Raw genomic sequence first — 17743 nt, forward strand, 5'->3', positions numbered from 1 at the left:
ACTTGTTTAACAATTTGGAGGAAGATCCTGTACAGACATATCTTAAAGTTTGTAATTTCGGAGATCCTAGACGAACTGCTAAGAGATAGTTCGGATTTATCAAACGAGGTTACTCCAGAGCCCCAAAAAGACAGCTCTGTAGAACTCTATCGTACTCGGTTGGCCGCTGCTGTTAGCAGTGGATACAGTAAAAAGCTGATTGGGAGGAAAATAGCGCATGACAATATTAGCAAGAAGGAGCCGGAGGAAGAGTCTGCTGTGTTCACGGAATATACCGCAAGGATGGGCAGGACCATGGGTAGTCAAATGGTAACGTCTTTGTTCACAGGACTCATTAAGAGATTCTTTCCCGTGGATGATCATGCTGCCGTTAAAAATGATTTCGAATTTAACTCAGTACTGCAGCATGCTCTGTGTTTATTCAAGAGAAGTATACCAACGTTTCGGTTTAGGTATAGCTCCGTTGACCTTGATATTGAGCAACGTTCAGCAGGTTTTAGAACTTTCAAAATGGCTACGGACCTTCGTTACAAAATTAACTTGGCGCTACTGCACTTTTGCATCCCCCTTTTTTATAATTGATTACGATAGAGAATTTCATGCTTATTCAGAAAAATATAACAACATAGACTTGAAAATCAACGGGAAGTGCTCTAATTCGAAGTCTAAGTTTTAAAAAATCCCACTTAAAACACTAATATTCGCCAATTTTTATTATAAAAAAATTTTTAACTTAAAGCAATACTCCACGCAAAACTGACTAAGTTTACACATAAAAAAAAAAAAAAAAGAAAAACCTCAACCAACTTTCAAAACGCGTGGAAATTCTTTTAAAAAAAATCGCATTTATCCCAATAAATAAATATTTTAAGTAAATTTAGCAAGTAAAAAAGCTTGGAACCAATAAATATATATATTTTAAAATATATTTTATCAATCAATTAATTTAATTAAGTTTAATGAGTTTAAATTATTGATTCGTACAAATAAAAGAAAAAATTTGTGTTTCAAATAATTTAGGAGTAAATCCGTAATAAGAGCATGCACCAAGTTCCTTTTGTAGTAGTTCTTTCCTTAAAATTTCCCTCACCGAAAGAACGTTTACCGACATTTCATACTATTTTTTCCATTACAATATGGCTCTTCGAAAACCAACTATGGATGAATTCGACTCTATTTCTCTAACACAGATTGGAGCACGATTCATGAACAACTTGGACTCCACAATACTTTGGTGCAGAGAGTCTGGTTTACTGGCAGTCTCTATGAATTGTAACGTATGTGGCGTACTTTGCACACAGCAAAATTATACGCGAGTAGTGGATGAAGTAATTTGGAGATGCCACAATAAACGTTGCCGCAGAACTTTAAGTATCAGAAAAGAGAGCTTTTTTGAAAACTCACTCTTGGAGTTGTGGCAGGTTATATCAATAACTTATATATGGTATAGAAACGCTGGCTCAAGTCGAGGCATGTCTTTAGAAGATGTCAAACACGAACTGAGAATAGACAGCGATCATTCGGTTATTGACTGGAATCAATTTTGTCGAGACATTTGTGTTTCATACTTTATAAATAATCCAAAACAAATTGGTGGAGCATGTTGTGTTGTGGAAATAGATGAACCTTTATTTTCTAGGAGGAAATACGACACACCTGTCCGGAGAGCCTCAAAACATAAAAGTCATGTTCAAAAAATAAAACTAACTGCGTTTGGTAGCCCATATATCGATGTTTCAAAAAATAAAAAAATTGAAATCATCTGCCTACGTTCAAGGAAAAAAAATGACTTTGAATTTTTTCATGTTATTGGCTCCTTTCCTAAAGTCATAAGGAAGAAAAGATGAAACTTATTTATGAATAACTATAAAATTTGATAGATAATCACTAGAAAAAAAGAAAATTTGATAAAAAAATCACCATATAAAATAAACAAAAAGAAAGTAGATTGCTTTTATTACTAATCCATTTTAAATTGCATAACCCTAAGGGTATCTTTACCTGCTAATTCGCTTTCTTTTAAAAGTGAAGTGTTTTAAACGTTTTTTTAAGCCCATATTTTTTGAATAGCTTTGTCCATTTTATTGCTTAGTACTTAATGTTACAGTGTTACATATTTATGTCATTTAATAGTGAAATAAGGAAGCTGTAAAAACATAATTTTTTATTAGTTGCTGACAATAAAATAAGTGCTTTATCAAATGAAAACACAAACAAGTACTTTTCTTAATTCTAAATTTGCTTGGACTCTTTCAAAATGTCCAATACAGCCAAATCTCACGAAGAGTGTAGAAAAACAGTGTGTGTTGTATGTATGAAAAAGTGCAATTCACAAGTTTCTGGTGTAGCCTTTGAGAGGTTCAAAAACATTTTTTCAGCAGACATTAACTTTTTGGATTCTAGAGTTCCAACTGGAATGTGTGGAACGTGTAGAAATCAACTTAGAAGGGTTGAAAGAGGAGTATCTGTCAAGCTGCCTACTCTTTACAATTTTCAAACTATCAATGTCTAGACTATGACAAGAGGTTCCAACTGTAACTGCCTGATTTGCCAAATTGGTAAGCTGAAGTTGACTGAAAAACATCCTTAGGATAATTCTACAACTTAAAATCCCACAAATCCCCTGAAAAAATGTTCAGATTGTTTGTCATCACTAGGCTTACCTTATAAATGCAACTCTACTTCTTTGAACTTAAACCTTAGAGAAATATCAACCGAAAACAAAAAAGTTTTTGAACAGATAGCCTCTGCAACTATCAAAGGTCAATAATCATCATCAGGTGGGACAATCAGGCTGTCAGTGACTGAGGGAGGTCGTCCATTACTTGTTACCCTCGGTAACTTAAATTTTTATATCTTTCCTGTTTTTAATGGTCCCATTTTGTCTGTTCTAAGATTTCATTTCATAACAAGGTTTTTTAAAATTTGTCTTTAGGAGCATCATGTTCAAAATCAACTGCAGAAAAGTATAACAACTGCAGAAAAGTATAAGTTAATGCCCAAGACCTGGTTCAAATTCAGTAAGCTACAGGCATGTCTAATATTGGAGTCAAAAAACTTGCAATAACACTAAATTTGGTTTCCAAATCGCCTCTTTTTGAGCCAAACTATTGTGCAAACTTTCATGAAGCAGGGTTGCAACTTGCAAATTTTTTTACAAAAACTACAATTTCATCATCACAAAGAGCACACAGTTGTTCACTGCAAAAATCTCTCTGACTTTCTAGCAGAAATTTCACTTAAGAGAGAACTTGAAGCAGGTCATCTCATAAAAGTTGGGATTGATGGAAGTCGAGGCTTCCTAAAGCTTACAGTAAGTCTTCAAAGAATGAATGATGAAGATGATTCAAGCAATCCACCTTCAAAAAAAATTGTCACCTCTCGAGCTCTAAAAGACAGTGGAATTAAAAAAAAATTTCAGTTGCAGAGGATCTACATGAGAATTACAGCAACATCAAAAACTTTATTGAGCTTGTTCAACCTGAAAATGTAGACTTTGTGGTTTCTTGCGACTTGAAAGTTGCTAACATTTTATGTGGTTTGCAATGTCACTCTAGCTCACATTCATGCCTATACTGTGATAGTGAAGCAAAGAACTTAGCTGAAAAAGGTGCGCTCAGGACGCTGTCTGATCTTCAAAATTGTTACACAGACTTTCTTTCAAAAGGTGGTGACATTAGTAGGGCAATGTTTTTCAACAATGTTGTCCATAAACCGCTTCTAAAAGCTGATCCAAGCAAATTCATTTTCGAACTAATTCCCCCAATGGAATCTCATCTGCTTATTGGGATAGTTAATCAATTATTCAAAGCACTAAAAGAAGAATTGCCAAAAGCAGACGCGTGAAGCTTTCGTCGAGATAAGACGCATTTCTTTTCTAAAAAAAAAAAAAAAAAAAATGGCTAAAAGTTTAACAATCACGCAAGTGAAAGAACTATTAGAAGCTCATGAAAATACTTTGTTAAAAATCTTTGGAGAGAAAATTGACAAACTTGAAGTGAAAATAGAGCAATTAAAAAACGAAAACATATTACTAAAAAATGAAATTGCTACAATAAACAACGGGATGAACTTCCAAAACGAATGCTACGAAAAAACCATAAAGGAAACAAACGAACTTAATGAAGAACTAAAAAATCAAATCAAAGAAAATAAAAAAAGAACTTCAAGCGAAATTTTTATAGACAAAATTGCTGAATTAGAAGATCGCAGCAGGAGAAACAACTTGAGGTTTGAAGGTTTTGAAGAAAAAGAAAACGAATCATGGGAAGAAAGCGAGTCGAAAGTAAAATATTTTATTAAAGAAAAATTAAATATAAAACACAACATTCAAATAGAAAGAGCCCACAGAACTGGAAAAAAAAATGAATCTGGACATAAAAAGCGACGAACAATAGTTGTAAAGTTCCCCAGCAAGCACAATGACGTCGGTACAACGTCGTTTTGACGTCGCGAGGTTGGTCGTTTTGACGTCGCTGTAAAGTCGTAAAGTGTAACAATTTTACGACGTCGTATCCAGGGTGAAAAATAGACGTCGATGCGACGTCGCAAAAAGGATCTACAGGATATCGGTTATTGGTCGGAAAACCGACTAAATATGCCTCTTGTTTTTACATACAATTTTTATATTTTCTATTAAAAAATCTATTATTTATTTAAACAACTTCTTTAAAGAATTGAACATATGTTGTAACATGTGTAACATGTTCAAAAACTGAACTATTTTAAAGCGCCAAAATATTACCAATTACAGTTTCTTTTACCAATTACACTTTTATTTACATAAAAGAATGGCCACGATAAAGTCTCAAATAAAAATATAATGCAGCTGCTTGGATTTCTTTTTCAAAATTCAAATTTATACATCTTTTTTTTTTTCTGGAGCGTATTTTAACACGTTTTTCACTGAATCCAAAACTTCGATTTCAGTTGTCGCGTGATTTGACAACACACTCGCTAAACAAAATGAAATATGTTAAAACACTTTAAAGTTATTTTTACTCATTTTATAGAATACCAATCTTAAATATAAATATATCAATATAAACTCACCGACAACCACACTACATATCTTTGTCTCTTTAAATGATAACTTTTTTTGCTCGTGTCTATTTGTTCCAAGCATATTAAAACATGACATTACAGAGTAGGACATTAACCTAAATTAAAAGAAATTATCAGAACTGTTAATAAAAAACTCACATAAAATAAGAAACTTAAATAAAATAATTATTTTTGCGTAATTGAGTAAATTGTTACTTAATTTGTTGAAATCTTAAAAAAAATCATTTAAAACAGGTTTAACAAACAATTAATTTTTAACTTTTTAAGGCCTTGAATTCAACCTGCTAAATTCCAATTTTTATAGGCAACTTTTTGAATTCAAGTTTGAACTTTAGGCTATCAAGTTCGAATTTTTATAGTCAACCTTGCAACCTGTTCAAATGTAATTTGAAAAACATTTAATTTGATTTTTAATCCATATTATTGTCTATCAGTTAGTTAATCCATTAATATAGAATACGACGCCATATAGGCCTGGAAAACATATCAATGTATATTGTTGTGTACCTTTTCATGACATTTCTCACATTTTCCCGTACTGTCTTGCCACCGACCATTTTTAACTGACCAACCTAAAATATATATATTTGCTTATACATATTTGAATAACATTTAAACATAAACTAACATTAATAACTTCGAAGCTAGAGGAGTTCTAATTGTTAACTTTATACATAATTTAATATCAAACGGACATGTTGGTAGCACTTTTTACAAAGACTACATTAAAGATTTCACACAAAAAAAATTTTATTGTAGTAAATAGGGTATTTATGAAAAAGAATTCTCAAAAACAATTCACCATAAATGAAAAAAAGTCTTTTTTTGATAAAGACTCCTCTAGTTCTTTGAATTTATCCATGTTATCAATTTTTTCCACATCTTTTGTACAATCATTATTTATTTGGTGAACTTGATTCTCCAATAGGTCAACGATACAAGTTAAAAGAGATATTGTCTTTTTTTGAAATCCTAAAATTACATATATTAAAAAATCCAAATATTAAATTTTGTTTCACTTATTAACAGTATATAAATTACATAATATTTACATTTAAGAAAATGTCAGTTTAAAACCAAAAGTAATAGTATAGAGCAAAAGTTTATTTTCAAAATTGAATCTATGAGACAATTTTCGTCATAAAAAAATTGTGTATTCCTTCATATACCATTTTTTTAAATTAAGTAAACTTAATAAAAGTACTTAGGTAATTATATTGGCAAAACTGACATTAAACAGTTAACCAAATCTCTCTGTGTTTTCTAGATGAATTCGATAGATAATTTTAATCAATAAAACTTGAAAAAAACTTTTTTAACTTACGTGCTTCATCCATTGGGAAATTACTATTCATACATCGAACCAGTTTCTTTGCTTTAGATTTTGACTTTGAAAACACTGATTGGGAATGATTATTCTGTGATTTTGAGTATGATCTAGAACTATGCACAGGTGAAGGGGAGCGAGATTTTGATCTTGGCTTGCGAATAGGCGAAAGTGAACATGAACTTGATCCAGACATTAGGACTGGTGAAAGTGAGAGCGAACATGGCCTGCTTTTGGAGACAGGTGATCGAGAACATAATCTTAACTTATGGCTAGGTGATAGTGACGCAGAACTTATTGGTGATAAATAATCAGAAGAACTACTTTTACAAGATGCTGATTGTGAATACAATTCTTGTTTTAAAATAGATTTACTTGACAAAGAAATTATCGCTGACATAATATTTTCAGTAGGTTTTTTAGGCAATTCCACTTCTATAATAATATCAATAAATTTGTTAACAAAGAAAAAACAATATTTTTAATACTGCAATTAACATTAGGTTGCAAAAAACATTTAAATAAAAATCCGAAATCCTAAATCAAAATGTTTGTCTTACTGTTAAAATCAATATCCCTTTTTTCATTCACTGCACTCTCTCTTTCACTTGATGAGGACATAAAATTGTTTCCAGACACATATTCACACAAATCTTTTTCACCTAAAAGTTTTAAATAAGTAGAAGAAAAATTATTAATAAAAGAGTTAGAACAAATCCGGAAAAACAAAATGATTACCTCGTAATTTTATTTTTAAAATTTCAAATTTCTTCCAAAGAACCTCATTGGGAATTGCCTTTGTATGTTTTTCATCTTTTCGAGAAGGAGGCCAATACAACCATTTCTCATCTGAGGAAATCCAATGAAATGGAACAACTGTTTCTGTCTCCCTAGTTTTTCCAATTTAGTCTTTGCTTGAAGTTACAACTAATGCCCATAAATCTTTCATTGACATCTTTGAATTTTTTATACTTATTTATAATAATATTATAATATTATATTATAATAGTTTTTGTTTAAAAAACTGTTTAAACGATTAATTATTAAAAATATATATTAATTTCTTCTAATAACAATTAATTGTTTTTAGAAAAATTTTGGCTATAGAACAATTTTAGCTATAGAACATGTTAACAGTAACATATTTTACTATAAATAATTTAACAAATAATAATTTTTATTAACATACTTTATTATGAATATTTAAATAAATGAAACAATTTTTTTTGTTTATATTTATAAATATTTAAATAACAATATTAAAATCTTACAACAATACAGACAATTACCAAATAGGTAAACTTTAAAAAATTCAATTTTTTTGATGTTTAACATTGTAAAATATATATTAAGTATATTGTTATTTGATCTAATACTTCACAAAGGTACAAAAAACTTTTCAACAATTATTATTTAGTTAAAGAGTGGGTTGTAAACAAATTTTATATGTCATGACACAAACATGATAAGACAAACCCTTCTTTATAAGCTAGACATACTGCTTTTCTTTGAAAATGTTTTTTACTTAGACAAACATGTTTCAAGTGAGTTTTTATATCTCTAACAAAAACAATGTTAAAGATTTTAGAGTCACATGGATCTGTAAATACGCTTTTGTAAACACAATTTTTTAAAACAACACAGTTAAATTGATTGTTGTCTAATTTTCCAATAATCTGGGCAAATTCGCCTGTGTATAGGAGAAACCAAGAGTCTTTAAATTTTGGAGAAAAAATAACTCTATGTGATTTAGCATACTGATTACAACTTATTTCAAGATTTTCAAGCTCTGAAAATCTTTTTAAAACTTGAGATAATGGACTTTGAGGTTTGCGAATGAACTTTTTAATTACTTGCAAATAGTTTTCAAATTGGAAAGAAGAGATTTCATCTAAGGAACAGTTAAAAAAGCTAACATCTTCATGTAAATGAGTTAAGCTGTGTACATTATACACAGAAAAAGTAGGACCATAAAATTCTTCTGATTTAACTACAAAGTAATTCAATAAATCTTTTGCATATTGAAGATGATTATTTCAGACAATCGCATTAGAATCTAGAAAAATTCTCATTGCTAGAGTTAAAGAAAGAAAATGCTGATAACGTTCAGGAGTAAAAGCATCTTTTAAAACTAAAAAGCCAGTATATAACAAAAATTGCCTAAACTCAGTGGCTTTCCACCTCTTTGCTTCATGTAAACTTCTTGATTGACGAGCAAACTCAGATGGAAATTTACCACTAAACTTTAACAAGTTTTCTGAAATATTCAACAATTGAGCAGAACCCAATCTATATGGGAAAGGTCCTTTGGTTAGAAAAATAAGAATTCGCTTAACAACACCAAGACATACTAAATGCATATAATCCAAGACAAAACCATCAACACAATTAACATTAAAATCTATTAATATGCTACGGCTTATTTGATGTGTATTGGCATAGAAATACTGTTTGAATAACTTGTTAGTACGAGGCACACAATTTGTAGTATTTAAAATCATTCTAAACGACTTGTACTTACCTTTAATTTCACATCTTTCACAACTAAAATAACCTGTATGACCTTTAACACATTTTAGATATTGCCTAGCAGGAGCATCATAAATAAATGCACGGATTTCAACCAACAAATTAACTCCATCTTTATTATAACCACATGCTTTTAAATTCGCAAACTCAATTAAAAAATCATATAATGGTTGGTTTTTGGCTACCATAGAAAATTCGCAAACTCAATTAAAAAATCATTTAAATTGGTTGGTTTTTGGCTACCATAGAAAATTGCAACAATAAATGGTGTAAACTTACTAAACTGGCAAAGTATAGGCCAAAATTGAGAGTTTGAAGATTTATGCAATGGCACACCATCAATGTTTACAAGTAAAGATATGATGTTGTTCTCAACTGGTAATAAAGGATTCTCTCTGAAAGTTTGACTAATACCATTACTTAACCCTAAATAGATATACTCCCCACCACATTTTTTTTCTGTCAAAACACAGCGTTGAGTCTTTAACAAAGTACAAGAAGATTTAGGCAAAGCTGCATGTCCATTGCATCTTAAAAGAGAAAGCAGCTCAGTACTTGCTGTGTGAGTAATTCTATTTTTAATCAACCATTTTTTTAAATTTAAAATAAAATATGTTTCATTAGGGTCAACCGCACTATTTCTCTCATCTATTTTTATTTCATTTTCGTCGCTTCTTGAAGAAGAACAAAATTCACTGAAAGAATCGATCTGACTAGAAGAATCAAGTTCGCTAGAAGAGTCGTATTGATTGGAAGAATCAAGTCGGCCGGAAGAATCAAGTTCATTGTATAAATCAAAACGAACAGAAGAATCAAGCTGGCTCAAAGACTCTAGTTGATTTAAATGATTACTGCAATTCAAAGAACCAAGCTGAGTGAATGAATCTTCTGTGTGGCATGGTTTTTGTTTGCTCGTATCATTTTTTTCCACTTCAAACGTTTTTTCAAAAAAATCTTCATCTTTGTCACTCTCGTATAGAAATTGTCTTAACAAATTATCCTTTCTTCTCCATTTTTTCATATACTCTTTTGTTGTTTTCTCGCAGCGAACACAACGTTTCAGTTCTACATTTTCTCTTCTCCTTAAATCATCTCCTTTACAAAAAGTTTTCCTTCAATTTATACTATACAAAGAACCTCAAATATGCTCATAAAATAAACCGCTTAAACTATATTTACAACATATCAAATAAACTACGTCAATCAAATCCGCCGTAAATAGTTTCTTCACGCAATTCAATTACATCTTTTCTACTCATTTTCTTAATTTCTTTTTAAAATTAGCTTCTATTAAAGTTTCGGACCTGACGCAACAGTTAAACAAAAAAAAAAAAAATCTAATAATTTTTTTTTTTTTATTAGACGACGTTAAACTGACGTCGCTACGACGTCTGAATAAGATTCTTTAAAAGACGTCGTGGATACGACGTCCTAGCGACGTCCTTACAAACTTGAAAATAACCTATTTAACTAGCGACGTCCTTACAAACTTGAAAATAACCTATTTACAACGTCGTTGCGACGTCGTGTGTTTGCTGGGATAAAGACAAAGAAAAAATATTACAGCATTATAAACGACTAAAGCTTTGGAATGAACGTATATATCTCAACGACGACTATAGCGAAAGAACGATTGAAAAAAGAAAAATACTCTTTGCAAAAGCTAAAGAATTAAGATCCTCAGGTAAGTATGCAAAAGTTGTCTACAATAAACTTATAACGCGCGATTAATAATTACGATAACAAAAAGAAATTCTTTAAAATGTGCTCAAAAAATAATTACAAAAATGAATGACTTTCAATCGCTGACCTATAATTTTTATGAAAAACACATTACGTCAGATGAAAACGCAGACCCAGATGTAAATTTTTTTAGTGATATGTACACAGACAGTTTATATTATTACCCTAGCACCATTAAAGAATTTCTTTTTAAAAATGTAAATGATACAAACAGTGAAAGAATCAGAATCCTCCACATAAATATAAGGAGTTTAAGCAAAAATAATGAAAACTTTCGACATTTTCTAAAAGAAACTGAAAACATTTTTAATATTATATGTGTTACGGAAACTTGGTGCCCTTCTATCGAACTTGAAAATAATTCTAATTTTCATCTAAAGAATTTTGAATTAGTCTCGTTAGAAAGACAAACAAATAAACGCGGTGGAGGAGTTCTTATATACGTTAAGGAAAACATTGCGTATAAAGTTAGAAGCGATTTGAGCGTTTCTGACAAAGATAAAGAGATCGCAACCATTGAATTAATTATTAACAATGGAAAAAACATACTTATAAGCAGCTTCTATAGGCCACCTGACGGCGCGTGCGAAAATTTTAGCTTTTATTTGCAACATAATATAGTTCACGCTGGTAACAACGAAAGAAAAAAAAACTTTATAATTGGGGATTTTAATATGGACTGTCTTATTTATAACAAAGACAAAAAAGTGAGAAGTTTCTATGATGAAATTTTTTTAGCTGGCGCAATTCCTTTAATCAATCATCCAACTAGAGTAACAAAAAATTCTACTACTCTCATTGATAATATCTTTACTACAGACATCTTTAATAACTCCATCCAAAAAGGTATCGTAAAAACTGATATATCGGACCACTTTCCTATTTTCCTAACCCTTAACACAACATTATCAAATAAAATTAAACAAAATAGAACTGTAAAAAAACGAATTTACAGCGACAAAAAAATAAATGATTTTAAACATCAACTATCATTACTTCATTGGGGGCACATCAACTTTAATGAAGATGCAAGTACTATTTATAATAAATTCTTTGAAACATTCTACTCAGTATATGACGCGAACTTTCCAGTATGTAAAAAAGTTATAAGTCATAAAACCTTCAATAGTCCTTGGATTACAAAAGGCTTAAAAAAATCTTCGAAAATAAAGCAGAAGTTGTATATTAAATATTTAAAAACTAAATCTTCTGCAAATGAAAAAATATATAAAAATTATAAATATTTATTTGAAAAAATTCGCAAAAATCTAAAAAAAAATTATTATACTAATCTGATCAATAAGTTTAAAAACAACTCAACGCGCACCTGGCAGATAATAAAAGAGATAACAGGAAAATCAAAAAATCACCTAAGTTCTTTACCACAAACTATAAAATTTGAAGATGTAAATATATGTGAACCGAGCAAAATTGCAAACATATTTAATAAATTCTTTACTGAAATTGGAACCAATCTCTCTAAAAAAATTCCTATGACCGAAAATTCGTTTGAAGACTACTTGTGTCCTATAAATAAATCTCATTATAACAATGAGTATTCTTCTGAATTATCCCACGACGAGCTCGATATAGCCTTTAAATCTTTAAAAAGAAATAAAGCTATTGGTGCTGATGAAGTAAGTGGTAATATAGTTGCAGAATGCTATGAAAGTCTGAAAGATATTCTTTATAAAGTGTTTAATGCATCTATAAAACAAGGAGTTTTCCCGGATCAATTAAAAATTGCGAAAGTCATACCAATTTACAAACAAGGCGATAAAACAAATATCAACAACTATCGCCCGAATTCGGTTCTTTCAACTTTTTCAAAATTATTGGAAAGAATAATATATAATAGAATATTTAAATATTTTGACCAAAATAATATACTATATTCCAAACAGTTTGGCTTTAAAAAAAATGTTTCAACTGAGCACGCAATTATTCAATTTGTTAGGGAAATCTCAGAATCTTTCGAAAAAAAACAATATACCCTAGGAGTCTTTATTGATCTTTCGAAGGCTTTCGATACCGTTGACCATAAAATATTGCTTAAAAAGCTCGAATACTATGGAATCAAAAACAACATGCTAAAATGGTTTCATAGTTACTTTTCAAATAGAAAGCAATTTCTTACCTATAATGATGGCCTTCAAAGTGACTATATTGAAATAACCTGCGGTGTTCCACAAGGCTCTATTCTTGGTCCTCTTATGTTTTTAATTTGTATTAATGATTTTAGCAAAGCAGCTAATCTTCGGAGTATTATGTTTGCTGATGATACAAATTTGTTCTTATCAAACAGTAATATTAATGAGCTGTTTTCTGATATGAACAAAGAACTTAAATGGGTATCTGAGTGGTTTAAATGTAACAAATTGACCTTAAACCTTGATAAAACAAAATACATTCTATTTCACCCTATATCTAAAAAACGTTTTTTACCAACAACGATACCAAAAATTCTTATTGATGAACTAGAAATAAAAAAGGAAACTTTTACTAGTTTTCTTAGGATTTATCTTGATGAGAATGTTACGTGGAAACCACATATTGACTACATTTGTTCAAAGGTTTCTAAAAATATAGGAGTCCTCTATAAGTCAAGAAATTATTTAAACAAAACCATTTTAACCCAACTCTATTACTCATTTATACATAGTTATATTAACTATGCAAATATTGCTTGGGGAAGTACAAGCAAAAGTAAGTTGCGTACTCTTTACCGTCGTCAGAAACACGCAATACGCTTAGTTTGTTTTGAAAATCGACTTACGCATTCAAAGTTTTTATTCAAAAATATAAAAGTACTTAACATTTATGAAGTGAATGTATATAAAATATTATGCTTTATGTTTCAATGTAAAATCAATCCGTCCTTACACGTTTTTAAAGATTTTATTACCTTAAAAACAAAAAATAAGTATACACTACGAAATGATAACTCACTCTTTGAACCCTTTTGTCGAACAAAATTCAATCAGTTCTGTATAGCTTATCTTGCACCCAATCTCTGGAACAAAATTGTTTTACCTAATTTTGATTTATCAATTACCTTCCCAGTCTTTAAAAAGAAATTAAAAAAATTCATTCTCTTTAATGACATTATGTTGAAATACTTTTAAAATTAAGAAATTTGTATAAACACGCTCTTTTGTTTTTTGTTTTTTGTCATTTTTATTTGTCTATATCTATTAATGGCTTAAGTTATATTCTATTATAACTTTTTATGGTTCTGGCGACAAGATCATTAGATCTTCTATCAGATACCAAGTTTTTATTTAAATTAGTCTATATATCACGGATTTAATTGCATCACGAAATAATATATCTCGGATTTTGATGTATTACGAGAACATATGTCATGGATTTTGTTGTATTACGAGAACATATATCTCAGACTTTATTATATTACGACTAATTAAATGTAAAACTGAAAAAAAAAAAAAAAAAAAAAAAAAAGATGAGTGGCCAAAAAGACTCAACATCACAATCCAACCATATCATGGCGGAAAATTTGCTGACAATGATTGCCAAAAACTCCTGAAAAATATTGAAGTGATAGATCAGCTCTTTGAGAACCTAGATTCATCAGTTTTGGTCATCATTGATGCATTCAAAAAATTCAGTGCTGTTGTTATAGCCTGCTTTGGAAACGTCTTTGACAAGGAATATGAAAATAAAATCGAAAAATCTCGGACATCTTTTTTAAGTCTAGGATTCGTAAGTGTGACCCCAAAAGTGCACATTGTTTTTTTTCACATTGATGATTTTATCAGAATGAAGAAAATATCCCTTGGTCTTTTCAGTGAACAATCTTTAGAAGCTCTTCATTACGATTTTTCTGTTCAGCAGCAAAGATACAAACATTCAAAATTACATCCACAATATGGAAATTGGCTTGAAAGATGTGTGGTTGAATACAATAGCAAGGACATTTAGGTAAAATATATCTATTGCATCTTTAATGAACATTGAAACCTTGCTACTTTAGAATAAGTGTTTGTGACAAAAAAAATCAACTAAGAAAATACCTATGGATTTATTTAAACTGACTCAAAAATTTATTTATGAGATTAAATCTTTTTAAATATTTATTTGTTTAACCTGTGAGTAATTGTAACTTGTAAAAAAAAACCCACAGTAAATAAAACCTATGATATTTAGAATTTTGAAACAACCATTGCCAAAGTTTAATTATAGACACTACTTTAATAGTTTTTTTTATTTTGCGACAGTGTTTTAAGTTTAGAAATGATTCAAATTTAAAAAAAAAATGGTAATCAAAGAAATCTTTTCCATTAAAAGAAAGGTCAAAATTACTGACAAGTTCAAAGTAACAATGATTTCCTACACATTGACTGATGGCTTAATTTTTTATTTTTAAAGCCTCAATGTATAGACTATACATATCAATAATAGTAATATAAGTTTCATTATTTATTTCTTATTTTTGAGTGTGTCTTTTGTGGTTTGAGGTTCTCCGGGCGATAAAGCAAGGACGTAGGCAGATGATTTCAACTTTTTTATTTTTTGAAATATGGATGTATGGGCTACCAAACCCAATTGGTTTTATTTTTTAAGCCAGAATTTTATGTTTTGAGGCTCTCAGGGCAGGCGTGACGAAGATGGTCGATTAGTTCCACAACAATGGATATTTGGAGGGAATGAGCTAGAAACAAAGAAAGGATTTATAGTTCCTGTTGCGAATCGTGACGCCGTTACATTGCTTCCTATAATACAACAATGGATTTGTCCTGGTTCCATTGTGTGGAGCGACATGTGGGCTGCTTACAATAACTTACCAGCCTTAGCATATCAACAAGACACCGTCAACCATAGACTTCATTTTGTGGATCCTCACACAGGAGTTATAACGAACCATGTGGAAGCAATGTGGTGTTGAGCCAAATCAAAATTAAAAGCAATGATGGGACCAACTAATTTTGAAATGATTCCGGATTACTTATCTGACTTTATGTGGATACAACGATTTAATGAACATCGCCTCTTTCAATTTTAGACCCAAGTTGTAGCAATTTATCCGAATTCGTAGCAAGTAATTCGAATGCAAAAATTCATAGTGAATTTAATCTAAAAGTGTTTAATTTATATACATGTAAATAAATTTTAAAACAGTCTATTTTGTTGTGTTCTTGTAGCATACGTTATTTTGGTCATTAGCTACGCCTGAGCAAGCTCGAGAGAAATTAAAGAAAGTTACGGAATATTTAAAATAAGCACTAATACGATGAAAACCTTTCGCTACCGTGATATTGTTTTTAAAATGACGAATATTAGTGTTTTTAGTGGGATTTTTTAAAATTTTGGCTTCGAATTAGAACACTTTCGATTGATTTTCTAATCTATGTTGTTATATTTTTCTGAATCAGCATGAAATTTTCTATCGTAATCAATCATAAAAAAAGGGTGGGGGGGGGTGCGAGAGTGCAGTAGCGCCAATCATAGGTATTAAAATCAATGGAAAGTGCTCTAATATGAAGTTGAAAGTACAGAAATATACGACAAATCCCTAATACTACTGATCTCTATAATAACTGGATAGCGCAACTCTGAGCAAAACTTCTAATTTTTCGACGCCAAAATCTCCATATTTGAAAGCACCAAAAATTTAAATCCCGTAAGCTTTAAGTTCTGTTTTTCGGCATAACGCTTTAAATACACATCAGATTTCAGCGTTCTGGGGCTTTCCAATATGGCGATTTTGGAGTCAATTTTGATATTAGAGATGCGCTATCCAGTTATTATAGAGATCAGTGCCTAATACTCGCTATCTTGAAAAATGACTTTTTTTTGTTTAAAAAGTTATCTTTTTAAAGTACAAACAACCTGGTTTTTATATATTTATAACAAAAATTTCTAATTATGGAACGTTTTGAGAATTCATTCACCTTTAAATTATCTCGCAAATTTGCTTTAACTGGGATTATTACTTCGTTGTCGAAAATATTTTTTAAAAATTTTTATCAAAGAAGTTGAAAAATTCTTTTATTGATTATATACTAAAAAAAATTTGACAGTATTAATTTGTTTATATTAAAAATAATTATATTTAAAAACTGTGGACTTTCTTTCTCATGCTTTTAGTTAAACCCCCGTAAAAATTTATTTTCATTGCGTCCGTCATATAAAAAGAAATGTTTCATTATATGATTTCTTGTAAATTTATTTACATAAATATCATGGCCCTTCGAAAACCAACAGTATACAATTATCAATTAACGATATAAGACAAGAAATAAATATTGGAAGCGATGATACCATTGTTGAATTGAATCAATTTTGAAGTGATATTTGCGTCTCATATTCCCTCAATAATCCTGATCCAATTGGCAGTCCAGGATGTATTGTTGAAATAGATGAATCTGTTTTTTGTCGAAGAAATATCAAGTTGGTAGAAAAATTCCGCAGCAGTGGATGTTTGGTGAGAATGAACCTGCAGCAACGAAAGACTTTTTAGTCCCTGTCCAAAATCGCGATGCTGCAACAATGATTCCAATCATACATCAATTGATACTTCCTGGTTCTATTATCTGGAGTGACACGTGGAGACTGTTAACCATATTCTCAATTTTGTAGATCCGCAGACAGGCGTGACAACAAATCACGTGGAAGCTATGTGGTGTCTAGCCAAAGCAAATTTCAAATCAATGATGGAGCAAACTAACCGCGAAATGGTAGCTGATTATTTATCCGAATTTACGTGGATGGAGAGATTTCCCAAACATCGGTTTTTTCACTTTTGGGATCAGGTTGTAACAGTATATCCAGTTTGACTTCTACCATTTGTAGCTTTTTTGTGTGTATCGAACGTAACGTACATTTATAATTCATGCCGAGGATCATGTAAATCAAAAACGGCTATTTTCATAGCCACACAAATTAATTAAAAACATTTTTGCAAAGAATATTTAGGAATCCCATTTTTACTATTTGATGAAAGTTCAACTACTTTTTTTAACAATAACTAGCTGGTCAGTATCCTGCGCTCCCCCGGATGAAAAAGAAAATCTCCAAAATATACTTAAAAAGATATTATAAAAAAGATATTATAGAAAA

The 17743-nt window shown here is 30.3% G+C and overlaps 1 protein-coding gene and 1 pseudogene across 2 annotated transcripts; one reads left to right on the forward strand and one right to left on the reverse strand.

The window, feature by feature from the left end:
• The first annotated feature begins 3851 nt into the window (after positions 1–3851).
• On the forward strand, positions 3852–13788 carry LOC149882134 (uncharacterized). The gene is made up of 3 exons (XM_090065894.1): positions 3852–4430; positions 10467–10618; positions 11044–13788. Exons 1-3 carry the CDS (start codon positions 3899–3901, stop codon positions 13786–13788), a joined length of 3429 nt encoding a protein of 1142 aa, XP_089922020.1. The 5' UTR covers positions 3852–3898.
• On the reverse strand, positions 4821–7457 carry LOC149882135 (uncharacterized; annotated as a pseudogene). Its single transcript, XR_016445046.1, has 7 exons — positions 7130–7457; positions 6952–7053; positions 6389–6826; positions 5867–6036; positions 5572–5636; positions 5053–5159; positions 4821–4956 (listed from the first exon to the last, which is right to left on the reverse strand). The product of XR_016445046.1 is annotated as an uncharacterized LOC149882135 (transcript).
• Positions 13789–17743: the final 3955 nt, after the last annotated feature.

Source organism: Hydra viridissima, unplaced genomic scaffold, assembly GCF_058129835.1.
Source record: "Hydra viridissima isolate aposymbiotic clone 2 unplaced genomic scaffold, HvirCarnegie_v1 scaffold_11, whole genome shotgun sequence".
NCBI lineage: Eukaryota > Metazoa > Cnidaria > Hydrozoa > Anthoathecata > Hydridae > Hydra > Hydra viridissima.